At 46.3% G+C, this 20,486-nt stretch overlaps 1 protein-coding gene across 5 annotated transcripts in view; it reads left to right on the top strand.

Annotated features, from left to right (window-relative positions):
* The first annotated feature begins 8,967 nt into the window (after positions 1-8,967).
* Positions 8,968-20,486, top strand: part of EPB41L1 (erythrocyte membrane protein band 4.1 like 1) — a 139,137-nt gene continuing 127,618 nt past the window's right edge. For 2 of the 5 annotated variants that reach the window (XM_073880477.1, XM_073880476.1), the window contains exons 1-3: positions 8,968-10,059; positions 15,212-15,645; positions 18,740-18,826. Coding sequence is in view for 2 of the 5 variants with exons in the window: in XM_073880481.1 (XP_073736582.1) it covers positions 18,694-18,826 (133 nt within the window). In the remaining 3 variants the exon portion in view is untranslated. Of the gene's footprint in view, positions 10,060-15,211; positions 15,646-18,276; positions 18,827-20,486 lie in introns of those variants that run through there. The other 3 variants (XM_073880481.1, XM_073880482.1, XM_073880478.1) reach the window with 3 other exon arrangements.

Raw genomic sequence — 20,486 nt, 5'->3', positions numbered from 1 at the left:
CTGACTTGTTAATTTTAGCCATTCTGACTGGTGTGAGGTGGTATCTCATTGAGGTTTTGATTTGAATTTCCCTGATGCTGAGCGATGTTGAGCACTTTTTCATGTGTCTGTTGGCCATTTGGATGTCTTCTTTGGAAAAATGTCTGTTCATGTCTTCTGCCCATTTCTTGATTGGATTATTTGTTCTTTGGGTGTTGAGTTTGATAAGTTCTTTATAGATTTTGGATACTAGCCCTTTATCTGACATGTCATTTGCAAATATCTTCTCCGATTCTGTTGGTTGTCTTTTGGTTTTGTAGACTGTTTCTTTTGCTGTGCAAAAGCTTTTTATCTTGATGAAATCCCAATAGTTCATTTTTCAGTCTTAAGATTCTTGATGCAGACCCAGACAAGATTCCTGGGAGGAAAATCTGACGATCAGAAGGACCCCTCTGCTGGAAGGCAGAAAAAGAAGTGGTGAGAAGGCCAGGGGCTCTGGGGTTCTCACCCACAAGGCCTGGGCCACAGGAATGGCTATGGGAGCAGAAAATAGGTGAGGTGTGGGCTTCTACCTTTGCAAAGAAAAAAGCCACTGGACTCCATACCTGGAGAGAAGAGGGAGGAGGAAAAGGAGGAGCCACAGATCACACAAGGGTTTCAAACACTAGGGCTGGCTGGCTAGGTGGGTGGTTGGCACACTGACCGGGACAAGGTGGAGGAAAGTCTCAGTGTGGAATTCCTTGTCCTCTTTCTGAGCTCCCTACTTTCTTTTTTATTTTTTCTTCCAAATTTCTATCTAAATTCTAGTTAGTTAACATATAGTATAATATTGGTTCCAGAAGTAGAATTTAGTGATTCATCACTTAGATATAACACCCAGGGCTCATCATCACAAGCACCCTCCTTAATGCCCAACATCCTTGTAGCCCATCCCCCACCCACCTCCCTCCATCAACCCTCAGTTTGTTTTCTTTCGTTGAGAGTCTCTTATGGTTTGCCTCCCCCCTTCTCTCTTTTTTTACCCCTTCCCACACGTTCATCTGTTTTGTTTCCTAAATTCCACATATGAGTGAAATCATATGGTATTTGTCTTTCTCTGACTGATTTAGTTCACTTAGCATAATACACTCCAGCTCCATCCACATCATTGCAAATAGCAAGATTTCATTCTTTTTGATGACTGAGTAATATCCCATTGTATACATATACCACATCTTCTTTATCCATTCATCAGTTGATAGACACTGGGCTCTTTCCATTGTTTGGCTATTGTGATAATGATGCTATAAACATCCAGCTGCATGTACCCCTTCAAATCTGTATTTTTATATCCTTTGGGTAAATGCCTAGTAGTGCAATTGCTGGAATGTAGGGTAGTTCTATTTTTAATTTTTCAAGGAAGCTCCATACTGTTGTCCAGAATGGCTGCATTTGCACCAACAAACTCCCAGTTTGTATTCCCACCAACAGTGTAAGAGGGTTCCCCTTTCTCTGCATCCTCGCCAACATCCCTCTTGCTTCCTGTGTTGTTAATTTTAGTCATTCTGACAGGTGTGAGGTGGTATCTCATCATGATTTTGATTTGTGTTTCCCTGATAGTGATGTTGAGCATCTTTTCATGTGTCTGTTAGCCATCTGGGTGTCTTCTTTGGAAAAATGTCTATTCTTGTCTTCTGCCCATTTCTTTATTTTTTTTAAGATTTATTTTTTTATTTGAGAGAGAGAGAGAGAGCAAGCATAAGTTGGGGAGGGCCTACAGAGAGGGAGAGAGAGAATCTTAAGCAGACTCTGCACTGAGCATGGAGCCCAACACGGGGCTCGATTTCATGACCTGGGCCAAAACAGAGGCAGACACTCAACCGGCTGAGCCACCCAGGTACCCCCTTCTGCCCATTTCTTAAACTGAATTGTTTTTTGGGGTGTTGAGTTTGATACTTATCAAACTTATAGATTTTGGATACTAACCCTTTATCAGATATGTCATTTACAAATGTCTTCTCCTATTCCATAGGCTGTTTTTTAGTTTTGTTGATTGTTTCCTTTGCTGTGCAGAAGCTTTTTATCTTGATGAAGTCCCAGTAGTTCACTTTTGCTTTTGTTTCCCTTGCCTCTGGCAACGTGTCTAGTAAGAGGTTGCTACAGCCTGTCAAAGAGGTTGCTGTCTGTGTTCTCGAGGATTTTGATGGTTTCTTGTCTCACATTTAGGTCTTTCATCCCTTTTGAATTTATTTTTCTGTATGGTATAAGAAAGTGGTCCGGTTGGGGCGCCTGGGTGGCTCAGTCGGTTAGGCATCTGCCTTTGGCTCAGGTCATGATCCTGGAGTCCCAGGATTGAGTCCCACATTGGGCTCCCTGCTCAGCGGGGAGTCTGCTTCTCCTTTTCCCTCTCTCCTCCCCCTGCTCATGCTCTCTCTCTCTCAAATAAATAAATAAAATCTTTTTTAAAAAAATTGGTCCAGTTTGATTCTTCTGCATATTGCTGTCCACTTTTCCCAACACCATCTGTTGAAGAGACTGTCTTTTTTCCATTGGATATTCTTTCCTGTTTTGTTGAAGATTAGTTGATAATTTAGTTGTAGGTCCATTTTTGAGTTTTCTGTTCTGTTCCATTGGTCTCTGTGTCTGTTTTTGAGCCGGTATCACACTGTCTTGATGACTACAGCTTTGTAATACAGCTTGAAGTCCAGAATCATGATGCCTCCCCCTTTTCTTTTCTTTTCCAGGATTGCTTTAGCTTCCTACTTCCTAAGCAACCCACAGGCTAGTATCCCTGGAACCTAAAGATGATGATGACGGCAAACATGTATACATCCTGCTTTCTACTTGATAGCTCGAATGTTCCAGCAGTGGCTTAAACTCCTCTTGTGCAAAACAGAAGTCTTGATATCTCCCCAGAGCCTACTCTTCCACCCAGTTCCCAAAAGATAATGTTGGCATCTTCCTTAATTCTACTCTTTCTCTCATTCCCCTTCCCCCAGCCATCGTAAATCCCATCTTCCTCCTAAATATATCTATCATACAGCCCACTTCCTGTGCTATCCAATATAGCAGCTACATGAGGCTATGTAAACTCTAATTAAAATAACATGAAATTAAAAGTTCAATTCCTTAGTTGCACCTGACACATTCCAAGTGCTCGAGAGCCATAGGTGCTAGTGGCTACCAGAGAAGTATAGATGTAGAACATTCCCACCCTCCCAGGAAGTCACAGGACACTGCTGATCTATAACCTACCCCCAAACAGTGGCATCTCTGGTCTGGATGACTAACAGCCTCTTAATGTTGTTTTGGCTGTTTCTCCTCCTCTTCCCTTTTCATCTATTCTCTTTACAGAACCCAGAGTTAACTCTTAATCAGAAATCAGGTCTTCTTACTGTCTTGTTTAAGGTTTCAGTAGTTTTTCATCACACTTGGAATCAAATTCAAACCTCTTATCATTGTCTGCTGCCCTGTCATTGCACCACAGCCTCCTTACTATTCCTTCTACTCTCCAAGCTCTTCTCAAACTCAGGGTCTTTGCATAAGCCGTTCCTGCTGCCTGAAAGGGTCTTCGCCTGGCTCTTGGAGAGGCTAAGTATCTTCTCATCCCATAGGCCTCAGTTCTAGTATTATTTCTTTAGAGGGCCTTTCCTGATCTCCCTGTCTCAAGGGCTTTCTTCCAGGTAGCACTGCATTACCCTACTTATTTCCTCTATTCATTGATCACAATTTATCATTATTTTATTAGTAATAATGAGTATTGCTGTATTTCTGTCCTGTACAAAAATCTTGGCTTTATATACTTCACCTTATTTATTACTTTTCTAGTTTCCTTTCTTTTTTTTTTTTAAGATTTTTATTTATTTATTTATTTCAGAGACAGAGAGAGAGAGAGAGCGTGTGCAAGCATAAGCGGGTGGGGGGAGAGGGAGAAGCAGGTTCCCCGCAGAGCAGGGAGCCTGACGTGGGGCTCGATCCCAGGACCTTGGGATCACGACCAAGCTGAAGGCAGAAGCTCAACTGACTGAGCCGCCCAGGCGCCCCTAGTTTCTCCTTGCTTTCCCCAATGTCCCTGGCACACAGTACAGTGCCTGGCATACAGTAGACATTAATAATTGTTAAACAAATGAACGAATTAATTGAGCACTTACTATGGGTCAGGCACAGTGCTAAAGCATTTTGCATAGGTTGTCTCATTTAATTTGCAGAGCAATCCTGTGAAGTAGGTATTATTACTGTCTTTCTTTTGCAGATGAGAGGCTATGCAACTTGTCTGTTCTCGGGAAGAACTAGGATTCTAACCCAGCTCATCTGACTCTAGAGCTCCCTGGGAAGGCCCTGTAGAGGGTTTAGAGACCTGCACACACACCAGCCCACAGCCACCCAGGTTTAGACTGGAAGCTGGGAAATGAAGAGGCTTCTTTTTGAAGGGCTTCCTATTTCAGATCAGGCCCAGAGCTTCTGGGTTTTCACTGCTCAACCAGGTGGCAGATTCAGGGCCTGGGTCAGGGCTCAGGATTGTACAGAGTGGGGCAAGCTAAATGCTCCAGTTCAATTCCGAGCATCCTCAGTGGGGTTGGGGAACGGCTCAGAGACCCCAGACAAGACTCTGAGCCAGAAGCCAGTCTGACTGCTGACTCCACCTTGTCTTCCTGCCTGTCTGAAATCAAGGACAAGACAAAGCAAAAGAGTAAAAATAACGAGGCTTCCTGGCACTCTCCTTGGGAAACATCACATGTCAGGCCTGTGACACAGAACGTGTTTGTTAGGCCAAAGGCTCCGAGCTCATTAGTGGGAATGGTGCTGAGCCGCAAGCCACCCACACAGCTCGCTTGGGAAACAAACACAGTGCAGCATCCATCCCTCCCGGGCCTGGGCACGCACAGCTCCACCATTATCAACAGCAGCACACCTCTGCACTGAGACAGGTCTGGTTGGCAGCAGGGCCCAGGAAATGGATTGTGTGTGGGTGTGTCCCAGAGAGGCTGTTCATAACCCTCAGAGTGACTATCATTTGCTTGCATTTGGGGCTTGCTTCTGCCCTAGTACAGAGTTTCTCAAACTTGAGTCATTCCCTAATCAGCTTAACAACTTCCTCCATACCCATGTACCATCAATAGCAGTTTTGACTTAATACCTCTCTGGGAATTGACTCACTTAGCACAACCATCACTACATTAGCCTTGTCCTCAATGGTATTTGTGAAATCATCAACTTGAGATGCTGGTTATATGTTTTCCAAAGCCTGATAATGTAAATATACAACTCTTAAAAAAAATGCTCATCTGGGTTCCACTTGAAATCATCTTGGTACAACCAAGATGCAAAACAATTAGTTTCAAAGAGACTCAAGAGGCAACCTGAAAGAGCCCCCGATGGCCAAAGCTGGAACAGTTTGAGCAACAAAAGAAATAACAGTACTGGATTATAGCCTCAAGTATAGACTAAATATCCATGAGTCCATACTGATGTAATGAAATGATTGAATAAATAACTAAATGGGTGAGAAGAGATACGTCTTCCTTATAGAAGCATTCCAAACAATTTATCCCTTCCAGGCTGTGGAGCTTAATTCCCCCTCTCCCCCTTGAGTATGGGCTGCACTTAGTGACTTTCTTCCAAAGAGTAGAAAGAGAGGAAAACCAAGTAACTTCACAGGGGAGAAACTGGGCAAACACTAGCTTGGCCAGGTACTGAAGGTGGCCAAGTCATATTGATAGCATGGACCCCTGACATGATGTCATAAGTACCTTACCTCTGTGGCATCCTTCACCAAAACCTATAACCCCAGTTGAGCCAGAGAAGCTCAAATGGAGGGGTACTCTATAAAATATCTGACGAGTATGCCTCAAAACTGTGACAAGGTCATGAAAAAGAAGGAAAGTCTGAGAAACTGTCCTAGGCCAGAGAAGACTAAGAAGACACGTTGACCAAGTGTAATGTAATAACTTGGATGGGACCCTGGAACGAAAAAATGGACATAGTTGGAAAGCTAGTGAAAACCAAGTAAAGTGTAGAGTTTAGTTAATAGGAAGGTTCCAAGGTTGGTTTCTTAGTTGTGACAAATGTGCCATAGTCATGTAGGATGTTAGCAATATGAGAGACTGAGGGAGGGGTCTGTGGGAACTCTGCGCTTCCAGAATCTCTTTACTCTGTATATCAAAGATTTACGTTTATTTTCTGTATAGCTGTTTTAAAATAAGTTTATTTAACAAGAGACGGGGGTTATGTGTACTAGTTTGGAGCGTGATTATTTTTTAAAATTTGTTAAGAGAGGGAGAGGGAGAGGAGGGGAGGGGCGGAGGGAGAGGAAGACAGAGAATCTTAAGTAGGTTCCATGCCCAGCAGAGAGCCTGATGTGAGGCTCGAGCTCGCAACCCTGAGATCATGGCCTGAGCCAAAATCAAGAGGCCAACACTGAATTGACTGAACCACCCAGGCACCCCTGGAGCATGAATTTTTAAGCCATGTAGAACTGTGTATTTGTTTCCTGTGGCTGCTACAACAAATTATCACCAAGCTCGTAGCTTAAAACAATAGGAATGTATTCTTTCATAGTTCTAGAAGCCAGAAACTCAACATTAGTCTTACTGGGCTAACATTAGGTGTTGAGAGGGCCGTGCTCCCTCCAGAGGCTCTTCTACCTTCTGGTGGCTGCATCACTCCAGTCTGCTTCCACAGTTGCACAGGTTTGTCCGGTTTTCTACGCTGTCCTAATCTCCCTCTGCCTCTCTCTTATAAGGTTATTTGTGATGGCAGTTAGTGCCCACTGGGATAATCCTGGATGACTTCCTCATCTCAGCATCCTTAATCACATCTGCAAAGATTCTTCTCCCAAATAAGGTAACATCTATAGGTTCCAGGGATTAGGTCTCTATATCTTTGGGTGGCCATTATTCAGCCTCCTATAGCCTGGCTGTGTGAAATTTAGGACTTCTGTAGTATCAATAAGCCTCCTCTAAAGTGGAAAATAACAGAAACTATATAACTATTTAAAAAATGTTTATCTGGGGCCCACCTGAAATCATCTTGGTATGACTAGGGGGCCCCAAGCCACACTTTGCAGAATGATTGGTGCAAGAGACTGGTCTTAGAAGTCAGACAGACCTAAATTCTAAATCTGGCTCCATCATGCACAAGCTTGTGGCCTTGTGTAAGTCAGCACACTCCTTGAAGGGTATTCTCAGCTTTTTTTTTTTTTTTAGATTATTTATTTATTTGAGAGAGAGTGAGAACAAGCACGAGCAGGGGCAGAGGCAGAGGGAGAGGGAGAGGGAGAAGCAGACTCCCCACTGAGCAGGGAGCCGGATCCCAGGACCCTGAGATCATGACCTGAGCTGAAGGCAGACACTTAAACCACTGGGCCACCCAGGTGCCCCGCATTCTCATCTTCTGGACAAGAGGGATGCTAAGCCCTGCCTCAGAGGAATGCTGTCAGAACTTGTAGACCGTGGAACAGATGTACAATCTATGTTCAGTCAACTTCCTGTTTGTTCTCCCTCCACTTTATAGAATAATGTTACAGCTCACAAAATATTTTTTATATACAAAAACATGTTTGATCTCCATAAAATTTCACCCTGTGAAATAAAGCCAAATTTTCCTTCCTGTTATGCAGATGGAGAAACTGAGACTTGATGTTAATTGAGTTAGCCAATGGCACTCAACTAGAAGATAGCAGGTGTCTGAGAACACAATGGGCAGGAGCCGAGAGGCAGTGCCCCCTTTAGATGGGGCTGATTTGCCAGTTTGATCCCTTGACCCTTTTTTCATTACTTTCATTACTTTTCTAGCCCTTGTAGGCATTTGAATTTATGACCCATGATGTGTTTCTAACTCCTGGCTCACGTTGTGGAATTTGATCAAAAATCTTTGGACTTGAAGCTCTGAAGCCATGCTCATAGGATTCCCCCTGGCCCTGGCTTCTCAGATCTCACAGGCTTACTCTTCTCTAGACTGGATGAGACAGACTCATAGTTTGTCCCCTGGTTTGGCCAGGTTCCTGGTTTTGATAGCTCCTTATTGTGAGTCCTTGAAGCAGAGACTCAAGCAGGACCTTCAGGATGCAGGGCCCAGTGTAGATAGGGTTGGGCGTCCTGAAGCCGACCAGAGAGGCCTGTTGGGGGCTCGATCTCGCAACTCTGAGATCATGACCATGGTCTGCCCTCAGAGGTCACACAGAGAGGGCCAGAGTCTGGGTTGAGGGCCCCAGAGCTAGACTGCCTGGGTTCCAATCCTCATTCCCCCACCTGGTTCCACCACAGCCCGCTGACCCTGGTCACCAACCCTTCTGTGCTTCGGCTTCCTCCTGTGATAAAGGAAATCATTATAGACTGTCAAAGGAAAAGTATGAGGCTCAAGTGAATTAGTGTACATGACGCTTTTATCAGTGCTTGGTACAGGTGAGTGTTCGCCCGAGTCCCCGCCGAGCCCAGGGAACCGTAAGCACATCGCTGCGCGGGCCGGTTCTCTCTTCCTGACTCGCTCCTCTGCTGGAGAAATGTGATTCCTCCCGAGGACCCGTGCAGGTCACGGAGGAGGCGAGGAGCCCGGGGTCGGGAGGTTCTGGGGCTCTTATCACTGTGGATCCTGACGTGAGTCCTCCCCAGTCTCCCAGTCATTCCCAGTCGGTACGAGGGGGTGACAAAAGGGCCGAGCCCGCAGCGGGGACTCTCAAACACACTCACCGCTCCGCGGCCCGGCTGGGAGCTCCAGGTCGCAGGCACTGGGGCGCGGGGGGGGGGGGGGGGGGCCCGGGCAGCCCCCCCGCCCGGGGGGGGCCCCCCGGGCCCCGGCCCGGGGGGGGGGGGGGGGGGGGGGGCCCGGGCAGAGCATCCTGCCTGGCCGCGGCTGCCATGGCAACACCCGGAGGCTGCGGCGAGGGAGAGGAGGGGCGGGGCCGCCGCCCAGTCCAGAACGAGGCCCCGCCCCCGGGACGAGGCTCAGGCCGAGGCCCCGCCCCCCCCGAGGCTCCACCCTGGACGAGGCGCGGGGCCTCTGTCCCGTGATCCCGCGGCAGTTGTGCGGTTCTGGCTGGTTCCATCAGTGCCTGGCGAGCTGCATCTGACTGACTGACTGTGTCTGATTGACTACAGACGCCATCACTGCTTGATAATCCGTCTGTCTGGCTGTGTTTGACGGAACCCAGATTTCATGGGTGCCTGAGGGCCCAACAGCGTGTGATCTGTCTGCCTGACCACAGCTGACTGACGGACTGCCCACACCTGGCTGAAGGCATCCGGGCCTGACAGGGCGCGTCTGGCTGCCCAGACCCTTTCGGTGTTCGACAAGCTGTATCTGACTGACTGAGGCCCCCGGTGTCCGACTGACCAGCCTTCTGACTGATCGCTCTGAGCAGTGGTTTGACCACATTCTGCTCAGTGGGCTAAGCCGCCCGAGACTGGCCAGAGACTGGCCGGCCGATTGGACTGCACCTGGGCCGGAGCGCTGCTGCGGCCATCGCCGGAGTCCCACCCCCTGTCTGGCTGGCCTCGGGAGACTTGCTGACTGCCCTGACCCGGCGGGCCTCAGCACCGCCTCGTGTTTGCTGGAGCCGGCCCGGCTGGGCATCTGGAAGGTTGGATCAGCCCGCCTGATGTGTGGGCTGACCGCATCTGCCAGACTGCGCGGCTGGCTTTGCATGGCTGGCTGATTCTGGCCGACCATCTGAGTCTAGCTGCATCCCAGGGACTGGGTTCCTGGGTGAGTGAGTCTCCCTGACTGTCCCTCCCTGGCCACCTGTGTGACTCTGCCTGACCGAGAGCGGCCGTGTCCGACTCCACCTGCCCGCCTGCCGTGATGGCTGACCTGGCCCGCCCCCAACAGATGCGGTGGAATCACACTGCCGGCCTGCCGTGCACCTGACCAACCGACTCTGACTGCCTTGGCCCCTGAAATTCTCTCCCTGACTACTGGCCACTTTCGCTGCAGCTGCCCAACCAATGGCTTCTGGGGGTGTCACTTGTCCAGGGGCCTAGACATTTTCAGCTACAAGTCTGGGCTTTGGGGTGTGGGGTCCAAAGCAAGGGTACTGACAGGGGAAGAAGCCCAAGAGAGAGGCCTGTGGGGGAGCCAGGCAGCAGAAGCAGGACTCACGGCCAGGTAGGGAGCCGCTGGAAGAAGCTGCAGGGGTCCTCAAGGCCCTTGAGCTCAGGGATCGAATTCTGTAACAGAGTCAGCACCTTGAGGAGTTGGGCTGGTGTTTGGGGGCCTCCAGGCAACAATGCACGACCCTGAAACTTTGTCCATGTTTGGGAGATATCTTTGTCAGTTCCTCACTCTGCAGAAAGGGCATCCCACAGGCCTCAGACCTCCTCCCGACTTTCTCATAGTTTTTGTGTGTGTATGTGTATGTGGACTGGCCACATCAGCCACATGGAATGGAAAGAGAGGCTGTGTACCAGAATAAGGGGGAAAGAAACACGGGGAATTCGATTAGAGGGAATAATAATTTTTTGAAAAGGAAGCATGTCAATTGCATGGGTAGGCTATGATTTATAGTTATTGTTACTAATAATGAATGAGAGCATTGGATTTGCTTATCTTGATTGAGCTCTAGCATTCTGAGATGCTGCCTTTCCATTAATAACAAAGGCCTGGCTGCCTCATTGATTTCATTTTAAGCAAAGTGAGGCATGGGAGGAAATAAACAGCTGCATTCCCAAGTGTTCTATTTTAGTCAGCTTGGGCTGCTATAGCAAATTACCGACGGGGGGGGGGGTGTGGGGCGGGGGCGTTAAAAAACAGACATTTATTTCTCAAAGTTTTGGAGGTTGGAAAGTTCAAGATCAAGGTGCAGGCTGACTTGGCTCCTGGTGAGGCCCTTTTCCTGGCCTGCAGACAGCTATCTTTCTGCATTGTCCTCACATAGTAGAGAAAGAGCTCTCGTCTCTTCTTATAAGGACACTAATCCCATCATGGGGGGCCCTACCCTCATAACCTCCTCTAAACCTAATTACCTCCCAAAGGCTCCACCTCCAAATACCATCACCTTGAGGGGAGGGGAGGACTTCAATATATGAATTTTGGGAAGACACAAACATGCAGTTCATAGCAGGCTCTCACAACATGAAGTTGGCTCTCTGCCAGTGTGGGTAGTGGGGCTTCCCCACTACTGACCGCATTGGAATCTCAACTCTAGTACCTAAGAGCTGTGTGATTTTGAACAAGTCAACGAATCTTTCTGTGCCTCGATTCTGTCATCAGCAAGATCCATATAATTATAATTGCTTTAAATTATTGTTGTGAATCTTAAGTCCTATGAAGAGCTTAGCATATAATTTCCATTCTAAGGATATATCCTGTGGATCTCTTCCAGCACAAGCTGAATGATGTATGTTCAGGATATTCATTGATGCATTGTTTAGAAAAGAAATACCCTAAATATCTGTCCATGGGGGACTAATTTAATAAATCATGGTCTGCCATACAAAGAATGAGGCAGCTCTTTATATACTCATATGAAAAGATCTCCAGAATTTCCCAGTTAAAAAAACCAAAATGCAGAAGTATGTCCAGTATGCTCCCATCTGTTGTAAAGAAAAAGAGACTTTCTAGAATCTTTATCTATGTATAGGTTTTCTCTGGAAGGCTACACAGGAAACTGGTGACAGTGGGAAAAGAAATGGATAGCTGAAAATAGGAGAAGGAGGGAAACTTATTTTTACCATACATGCATCTTTTTATGACTTAAAATTTGCAATATGTATATGCATTTCCTATTCACAAAAAACTGAAGTTTTAAGAAAGTGGGGAGTGCTCAGCATAGTGCCTGGCAGCAAAGGTAGTGATGATGGCCATTTCACAGCTCTGTGGGGATGATTCATTGCGGAAATGCAGCCCAGAGATATCTGGCATGTGCCCACAGCCTCTCCTCTCCTCCTCTCCTCCTTTCATTCTCAGCTGGCCCTGCCGCCCCATCAGAGAATTCTCGCATTTTGAGATGTAAAGTGGCTTCAGGATTCTCTGGTATAACCCTTTTATTTTATTTTTAAAAAATTTTTAGAAAGATTTTATTTATCTGACAGAGAGAGACACAGCAAGAGAGGGAGCACAAGCAGGGGGAGTGGGAGAGGGAGAAGCAGGCTTCCCGCTGAGCAGGGAGCCTGATGCGGGCTCGATCCCAGGACCCTGGGATCATGACATGAGCTGAAGGCAGACGCTTAACCGACTGAGCCACCCAGGCACCTCGTAACTCTTTTATTTTAAAGATGAGGAAACCAAGCCCCAGAGAGAGGCCATAACCAGCCCAAGGTCATCCAGAAGATTGGGGCTCAATGTAGGGACTCTTTCAAAACATCATAAGCCTAAACTTTCTGAAATTTTGCTTTTACTCCGTCGCTGCTCTGCTCAGGAAATGTCATGACTCCTCAGCCTGGCTGTTCACACTGGTCGTGGTTTAACCTTCAACGAAACTTTCTGACTTTATTTCCCATCTTCTCTGATGTGAATTCTTTCTCTACCCTTGCCGGATAGATCTCTTCATGGACCCCCAAATGTTCCTGCTTTCCAGACACCACAGCTTGTCAGTGCTATGCTCTCTGCCCGAAATGCATTTCTCCTTCCTGTCCATTTGGGGAGAATCACAGCTAAATTGTACTTCCTCAAGGAAGTCTTCCCTGATTGCCCAAGCTCACAGAGCTCTCTCCTCCTAAACTAATTAAAAAATGTCTTGTAAAACGTGTGCTTCTTAAGGGGGAAATAGGATGCTCCTTGAGCAATGGGAAGAGGATTGGATACAGCCAGTTCCCCATCCTGACTCTCCATGCCTGGAGAAAATTGGGCAAATGACCTTGGCCCTCATTTTCTCAGGGAAGCCCTGGGTGAGGATGCCACTGAGCATTGCTGAAGCCAGGATCCCGTGGCAGGAATGAACTGCTAGGCCTGTTTCCACCCTGATGTTTACTTGGCCTGAAGGCCCAGCATGATGAAACCCAGCCCTGTTGCTGAGCACCTTGGGAGGCCTCCCTCCAGGGTCCTTCTGTGCTCAGACAGTGGCTCTTTGTGGAGCAGAGAAGTAGAACTGAAAGTGGAGCCTCTGGAACACCCGCCCCCCCCAACCTCTAGCCACCCCTACTGGCAACTGTGGACCATCCTGTGCCTGGGTGGCCTCTGTTTGAAGTCCATGGCTGGTGGCTGGCAGAGTGAGGTAGGGTCTCTAGGTGGCCAGCTAAGCTGGGCAGGTGAGAAAGGATCCTGTCTAACGCAGCATCTCTTAACTCACCAGAGGCTGCTTCTAATGGAGCTCTCTGAAGAGGAGACTGGTCCCCCTACAGGCCAGATTGACGCCTTCCCCATCCTGTCACCACTGAATATACCCCTGGGACTTAGGGCTGGACCTTCTGATGTGGTCTGTCCCTTCTGGCCCTATTTCACTGGATCCTACACTTACTCCGGGTGGGAGCAAGGGAGGGAGGGGAGATTGGGCATCCTTAAATGTAATCTCAAACCTGGCGGGGTAGGGACCAGGGGGAGGGACGACAGGGAGGAAGGTAGTGTGGTATGGTGAAAGGGCTCCCACCATTCTGGAGGGTGGGAGGCTTAGGACTCCGGTTTCTGTTGAGCCACTGACTTGCTGGGTGACATTAGCTAGTGCTTCCCTTTTCTGGGCCTCTGTTTCCCTAGTTGTGCTTCACTTTCTCAGCTGCAAAATCAGGGAGGCAAAGTAGATGGATGTCAAGAGTTTTTGCAGTTCTGACTTTTCATAATTCTGTGATCGCAGGGAGGAAAGGGAAGGGCCGGGGGTGGGTTGGAGGTGGGTAACTGACACAGAGCTCCCTGTTGATTCACCAGCGGTCGCTAGGCAGCCTCTTCTCTGCCTCCAGGATCCCCTCTGCCCTCCGTTTCTCCCCCTCTCCTTTCCCCTGACTTTGAGGACTTCTTGTGATGAGATCTAGAAGCTGTTTGATTTAGATTTGTCTTATCCCATCTTTTGCCCCCCAGAGGAGGGGGCTGTGCACAGAGCAGGAAGGGGGTCAGGAGACAAAAGAGAGAGAATTAAGAGGTAAGAGTGGGATGCAGGGAAGTGTCAGAAGAGAGCTCAGCGACAGCTGAGAGAAAGGAAAAAGGAAAGGAGACCTGGTGAAAGAGGGGGAGTAGAAGGGAGAGGAGCTAAAAGTGAGAGAAATGAGGCCCCCAGGAGATGGCGAAAGGGAAGTTATGAATGGAAGAGAAAAACAGGAAGAGACCATGGGAGAGGACCACAGCCTGGGCCAACACACGCATGTGGGGGCATCCCAGGCTATTCTAGGACAACAAACAGGCCAGTCTGGCTGGAGCTAAGAGTATGTGTAGTGGGGGCACAACATTAGAACTGGATCGAGAAGGTCTTGAACGCCAGGCTAATGACTTTGGTCTTTATATTTACTATTTTCTGCTGTCCAATCCCCTGTGATAAACTGGATGAGGCCCAAGGACTGTTTTCATTCATCCATCCATTCAATAAGGGATGTCTTATCCAACTCTGGATCCCCAGAGCATAGCACAATGTCTGCACAGAAAAGGGTCAGGAAATGTCTGTTAAAATTGAGCACTTGAAAAGAAGTGGAGCACTTGGAGAAAGCAGGGCTTAGGCAATCTCGCAGAGAATATAAGAATACCTGTAGTACGAGCTAGGCAGCCTAGGAGAGTCCAGATAAGAGTTATGACAGATCAGAGGAGAGCAAGATAGCCCTCCCTGCCACCCACAGCAGGAGAGTCCCAGAGAAGATTGTAGGGGGGGTCAGCTTTGGTCACATACCCAACCTGGAATTAATCCATGTGGCCAGGAAGATAGATTCCACTGGAGGATACAAGGTTCTGTGTATGAGGAGAGAGCAAAGAGTTCTCCAGAGGAAGGGGGTTGGATTATTACCCGGTGAAGAGAATTTAGGACTGGGCCCAGCTGTCACAGCCCAGTGTCATGGGAAAAGATGAGGCATGAACGGGGAGCCGTGAGTAGGGTCGACGTCTGCATAAGGTTGGTAGGTGCTGGAAATAGAAATAGAGACAAATCACAGAGGGCCTCAGATACCAAGCTGAGGAGTTTGGATTTCTCTCTTGAGCTGAAGAAGGTCCTCATTGGAACTGTGCTTTGGGAAAATTAACCAAGCCACTGAGGTATAGAACGGACTGGAGGCCAGAAGACCGGCTACGAATGGGAAATTATTCCAGTACCTTCTCTGATAAAACATATGTGCAAGATCCTTCAGCCACATTGGGGTGCTTTACATTGTAACTTGGTTTTTTGTTGTTGTTGTTGTTCTGCCCATTCTAGGTCAGAGAACTGCAAAGGCCAGAGGTCATACTTCTGCCAAAAGGTACTGCCCTTTCTTCCTCCAAGGGCCACAACCAGTTCACCTGGGAGATGGATGCTCCGGAGGTTTACAGGGGCAGATGAACACTTGTAAAGTGTTCCATCTTTGAAGATTGGTGGACAGTTTGTAGCGGATCTGCAGCCCCAGTCTCTGGACCTGGCATATGAGGGAAGCAGCTCCGAGTAATCTTAACAAGTGACTTCAGGCTCCTGCTTTTGAGCTGGGGGTGGCCCAGCCTGTAGCCCAGAGTCAGCTCTCTCCTTTCCCAAGTATCTCTGCAAAAGAGGATGCTATAGCATGGCCTAGTGTGGAGCATATGACTTTGGAGTCAGACATCCTTGGCCTTGGTTCTCAGCTGTGCTACCTCTTAGCTCTGGAACTCTGAGTAAATGATGTAAGTTATCTGGACTCTTGTTTCCTTCTATGTAAAATGGGGGTAGTAATACCAACCATACAGAGTCATGAGGGTTGAATAAGCTACTGAAATCACTTGGCACAGTGCCACACAAACCACAGGCACTGGGCCAGTGTGAATTCCTATTCGGTTTTTAGTAACAGAGCGAGGTACTGTTAGAGCTGGAGGGGTCTCAGAAATTACTGGCCCAGTCCTCTCATTTTACAGTGGTGAGCCAATCTAGGTCACTCCTGTTGCAATATCTGCTGATTCTGTCTTCATTAGAAGCAGAGAACTGACATCCCTCTTCTGCCTTTAACCACATAAATCCTTTATGAGTTCTATACCTGTCCATAGAATGATATTTTGACTCCTCCATTTTTCCCCAAGAACATTTGCCCATCATTTGCTCTCTGTTCTGCCAAAGGTATGATCAATTAGTGTACCATACTCAAAGTGTTAGGAACATGTGGGAGGATTGTATTAGCAACACAGTAGGGGAATTCTAAACAAATTCAGCAATCCTGGAATATCTTAAGGAAGTTGATCATAATTACTCTTGGATAAGCTAAAAAATAAATAGTTATTCGTATTTTTTTAGGAATACAGATTGTTATTTTTATTGTGGCGAAATAAACGTAATCTAAAATTTACTCTTTTAACCATTTTAAGGGTACAGTTTGGTGGCATTTAAGTACATGCACAATGTTATATGACCATTACCTCTATTTCCAGAACTTTTTCAACAACCCAAGCAGAAATTCTTGACCCATTAAATAAATAATAACTACTTCCCTCTCAGTCCCTGGTAGGCTACTTTTTTTTTTTTTAAAGATTTTATTTATTTGTTTGACAGAGAGAGACACAGCGAGAGAGGGAACACAAGCAGGGGGAGCGGGAGAGGGAGAAGCAGGCCTCCCGCTGAGCAGGGAGCCCAATGTGGGGCTCGATCCCAGGACCCTGGGATCATGACCTGAGCTGAAGGCAGATGCTTAACAACTGAGCCACCCAGGCGCCCCCTTATTCTACTTTTGGTCTCTGTTAATTTGCCTATTTCTAGATAGCTCATACAGGCGGAATCATACAATATTTATCCTGTTGCATATATCTGGCTTCTTTGATTTAGCATCATGTCTTCAAGGTTCATCCCAGTTGTCGCAGGTATCAGAATTTCATCCCTTTAAATAGCTGAATAATATTTCCTTCTATGGATATGCCATATGTTCTTTGTTCATTCATCTATAGATGGACACTTGGGTTGTTTCCACCTTTTGCCTATTGTGAGTAATGCTGCTAAGAATATTAGCCTACAAGTAACTATCAATATTTTTTCCAATCTATAATGAATGGAACTGTAGTAGGCTGAATAATGCCTCCACCCCCAAACTGATTGGGTCCACTCAGATTTGTGTTGGCCTCTAAGTGGGCCCCAGGCTGTCCTTCTCCATGATCTCTGCCGTGGCCCTCTAAGATAGGCCTAATCTTTCTGGAGAACATCTGCAGCACACTCGTACTGGCCTTCTATTTCCACTCCTACCAATCCATTCTCTACCAGCTGTCACAGTGGTCTTTCTTTATTAAATATGAAATGTATAAATTGTTACAAAATAATTCAGATACACCAAAAAGCATAGTGCATGTCATTTCATAACCATGAGAATGACTATAATGAAAAAGAGAGGCAATAACAAGTGTTGGTGAGGATGTAGAGAAATTGAACCCTCACATATTGCTGGTGAGGTTTTAACATGGTGATGTTGCTTTGGAAGTTCTTCAAAAAGTTAAACATAGTTACCACATGACCCAGCAATTCCACTCCTAGCTATATGCCCAAGAGAAAAACACAGAGAAGTTCATAGTGTCATTATTCATAATAGCCAAGTGGAAACAACCCAAATGTATATCAACTGATGAGTCGGTAACCAAAAATGTGGTATATACGTACAAGGGAGTATAATTCAACCATAAAAGAAATAACATACTGATTCATGCTACAACATGGATAAATCTTGAAAACATTATGCTAAGTGAAAGAAGCCAGCCACAAAAGACCACATGCTGAATGATCCATTTATATGAATGCATAGAGAGAGACAGTGGGATTAGTGGTTGCCAGGCTGGTAGGAGGGGGGGAATGGGGAGTGACTGTTAATGGATATGAGGTTTCTTTTGGAGTGATGAAAATGTTCTGGAATTACAGTAGTGATGGTTGCACAACCTTGTGAATAAACAAAAAAACCACTGAATTACACACTTAAAAATGATGCATTTTATGGTATGTTAATTATATATTGAGAAAAATTATAGTGCAGAGTAGTGCACACTCATGTGCATACTACCCAGCTTAAGAAACAAACTGTTACAGATGAAATTGCAGCTTCCTGTGTACCCCTGCCTGGTCCCATTCCCCTCCTTCTCTACCCAGAGGTATCCACTACCCTGAAGTTTATCCTGGCAATAAATGCCTTTATAACTTTTACTACATGTATGAGTATCCCTAAACAATATATACTATTGCTTTGTCTAGTATAAAGCTTTATATAAATGATATAAGTTGTATCTTCCGCATTATACTTTTTTCTACCAACATTATATATATGTTTTAAAATATTTTATTTATTTATTTGACAGAGAGAGACATAGCGAGAGAAGGAACACAAGCAGGGGGAGTGGGAGAGGAAGAAGCAGGCTTCCCGTAGAGCAGGGAGCCCGATGTGGGACTTGATTCCAGGATCCTGGGATCATGACCCAAGCCGAAGGCAGACGCTTAACAACTGAGCCACCCAGGCGCCCCTATCAACATTATATTTTTGAGAATTATCCAAATTAATTTTATGTGTCACTCTGACTGGGCCACAGAGGGCCCAGGTATTTGGTTAGATATAATTCTAGGTTTGTCTGTGAGAGTGTCTGCATGAGATTAACATGAGTCAGCAGACTGAGTAAAACAGATTGCCCTCCCCCGTGCGAGCAGGCCTCATCCAGTCCATTGAAGGCCTGAATGGAACAAAAAGGCAGAGTAAGGGAGAATTTGCTCTCTCTGCCTGGATGCCTTCCAGCTGGGACATTGTTCTTCTCCTGCCTTTGGACTCAGACTCAGACTGGAACTTAGACCATCGGTTCTCCTGGGTTTCCAGCTTGCCACCTGCAGATCTTGGGACTTGTCAGCCTCCAAAACCACGTGAGCCAATTTCTTATTATCTATCTATTATTGGTTCTGTTTCTTGAGAACACAGACTAATACATTCTGTGATTTTTGTGTCTTGTTTAAGAACTCCTTGCCTACCCCGAGGTCCAAAGATTGGTCTTTAGTTACCTCCAAAGATTTTAAAGTTTTGCTTTTCAAATTTAGGTCTTTAATCCACTGAAGGTTATTTTTGTGTATGCCATGAGGTAGGAATCCAATTTTATTTTTTTCCAAATGAATAACCAATTGTTCCGTATCATTTTAAAAGTAATCCAAAAGTATTAGTTTCCTAGGGCTGTCATAACAGATTACCACACACTGGTGGCTTAAAACAACAGAAATTTATTCTCTCACAGTTCAAGAGGCTAGAGTCCAAATTTTAAGATGTCAGCAGGGTCAGTTTCTATTGGAGGCTCTAAGGGAGAAAACACCCCATGCCTTTCTCCTAGCTTCTGGTGGTTGCCTGCCATCCTTGGAGGTTCTTTGGCTTATAGACATATCGCTTAGTCCCTATCTCCATCTGCACCTTCTCTGGGTGTCTGTATATCTGCTTTTCTTATTAGGAGACCAGTCATTGGATTTGGGACCCATTCAAAATCCAGGATGAGTTAATCTTGAGATCCCTAACTAATCCCTTCTACAAAAACCCTATATATCCAAAAAAGATCATATTCTGAGGTTCTGGGTAGGTATGAATTTTGTGTGTGTGTGTGTGTGTGTGTGTGTGTTGGGGGTCGGGGGAGACACTTTTCAATCCACCACCACATCATTTGCTATTCTTTTGTAAATGTCATTTCTGTCCTATATCAAATTTCTCTATAGGTGTGGGCAGGGTGATAATTTTGTAGTGCCATTTTAAGTCCTTGATGAAATGGTTATACATTTTTCATGAGATAATCTTATTTAATCCTCACAACAGTCCATGAGGTAGGGAGTGAACTGTTCATCCACTGTAGGGAGCGAACAGGCGCATTATGTCGTGATGGCAAATAGCGCCCAGATCTTACTGTCTGACAACAACAAAGCTTCCTCCCTCACATTAAACATCAGTAGCTGTGGTGTGGCTGTAAGGTGGTTGGAGTGCTGCTCTGTGTGTTTTTTCACTTTAGGATTCAGGCTGAGGGCACAGACCCTATCCAGGACATGCCATTCCAATGGCAAAGATAAAACACTATGCTTTTAGACCAAAACACACAGTGGCTCTTCAAGTTTCTGCTTAGAACTGGCATATAATCTCACCTGCCCACATTTCATTGGCCAAAGGAGGTCATGTGGTCAAGCCTCATGTGGAAGGGTACTCCTTCCTCTGGAGGGTACTCAAATCACATGGCAACTGGCTAGAATTAGCCAGTTTTCCCCCCCTGGAAGGGGGAAAGCAAATAACGGGAATAACAATATCTCTACTGAAGGTATCAAGTAATGTGTCCAAGGTCAAACAGCTGAGAAGGGGCAGAGGCAGGATTCAAACTCAGACCATCTTTCTCCAAAGCCACAGTGCACTCCATGGCTCCCTATTGCCTGCTTGATGGAGTCAAAATGTATGTAAGCTTTAGGGCTTCTGCGTGTGCATTCCTGAAGCCTGGAGTACCCCTCTGCCACATCTGCATGTTCAACTCACTCTTTTAAAAAATATTTTATTTATTTATTTGACAGA

The sequence above is a fragment of the Callorhinus ursinus genome, unplaced genomic scaffold (genome assembly GCF_003265705.2).
Source record: "Callorhinus ursinus isolate GAN/ISIS: 27379988/994484 unplaced genomic scaffold, GSC_fseal_2.0 scaffold38, whole genome shotgun sequence".
Taxonomy (NCBI): Eukaryota; Metazoa; Chordata; class Mammalia; order Carnivora; family Otariidae; genus Callorhinus; species Callorhinus ursinus.
Note: the sequence above shows the minus strand (reverse complement) of the source record. Positions and strands in the feature narration are given on the sequence as shown.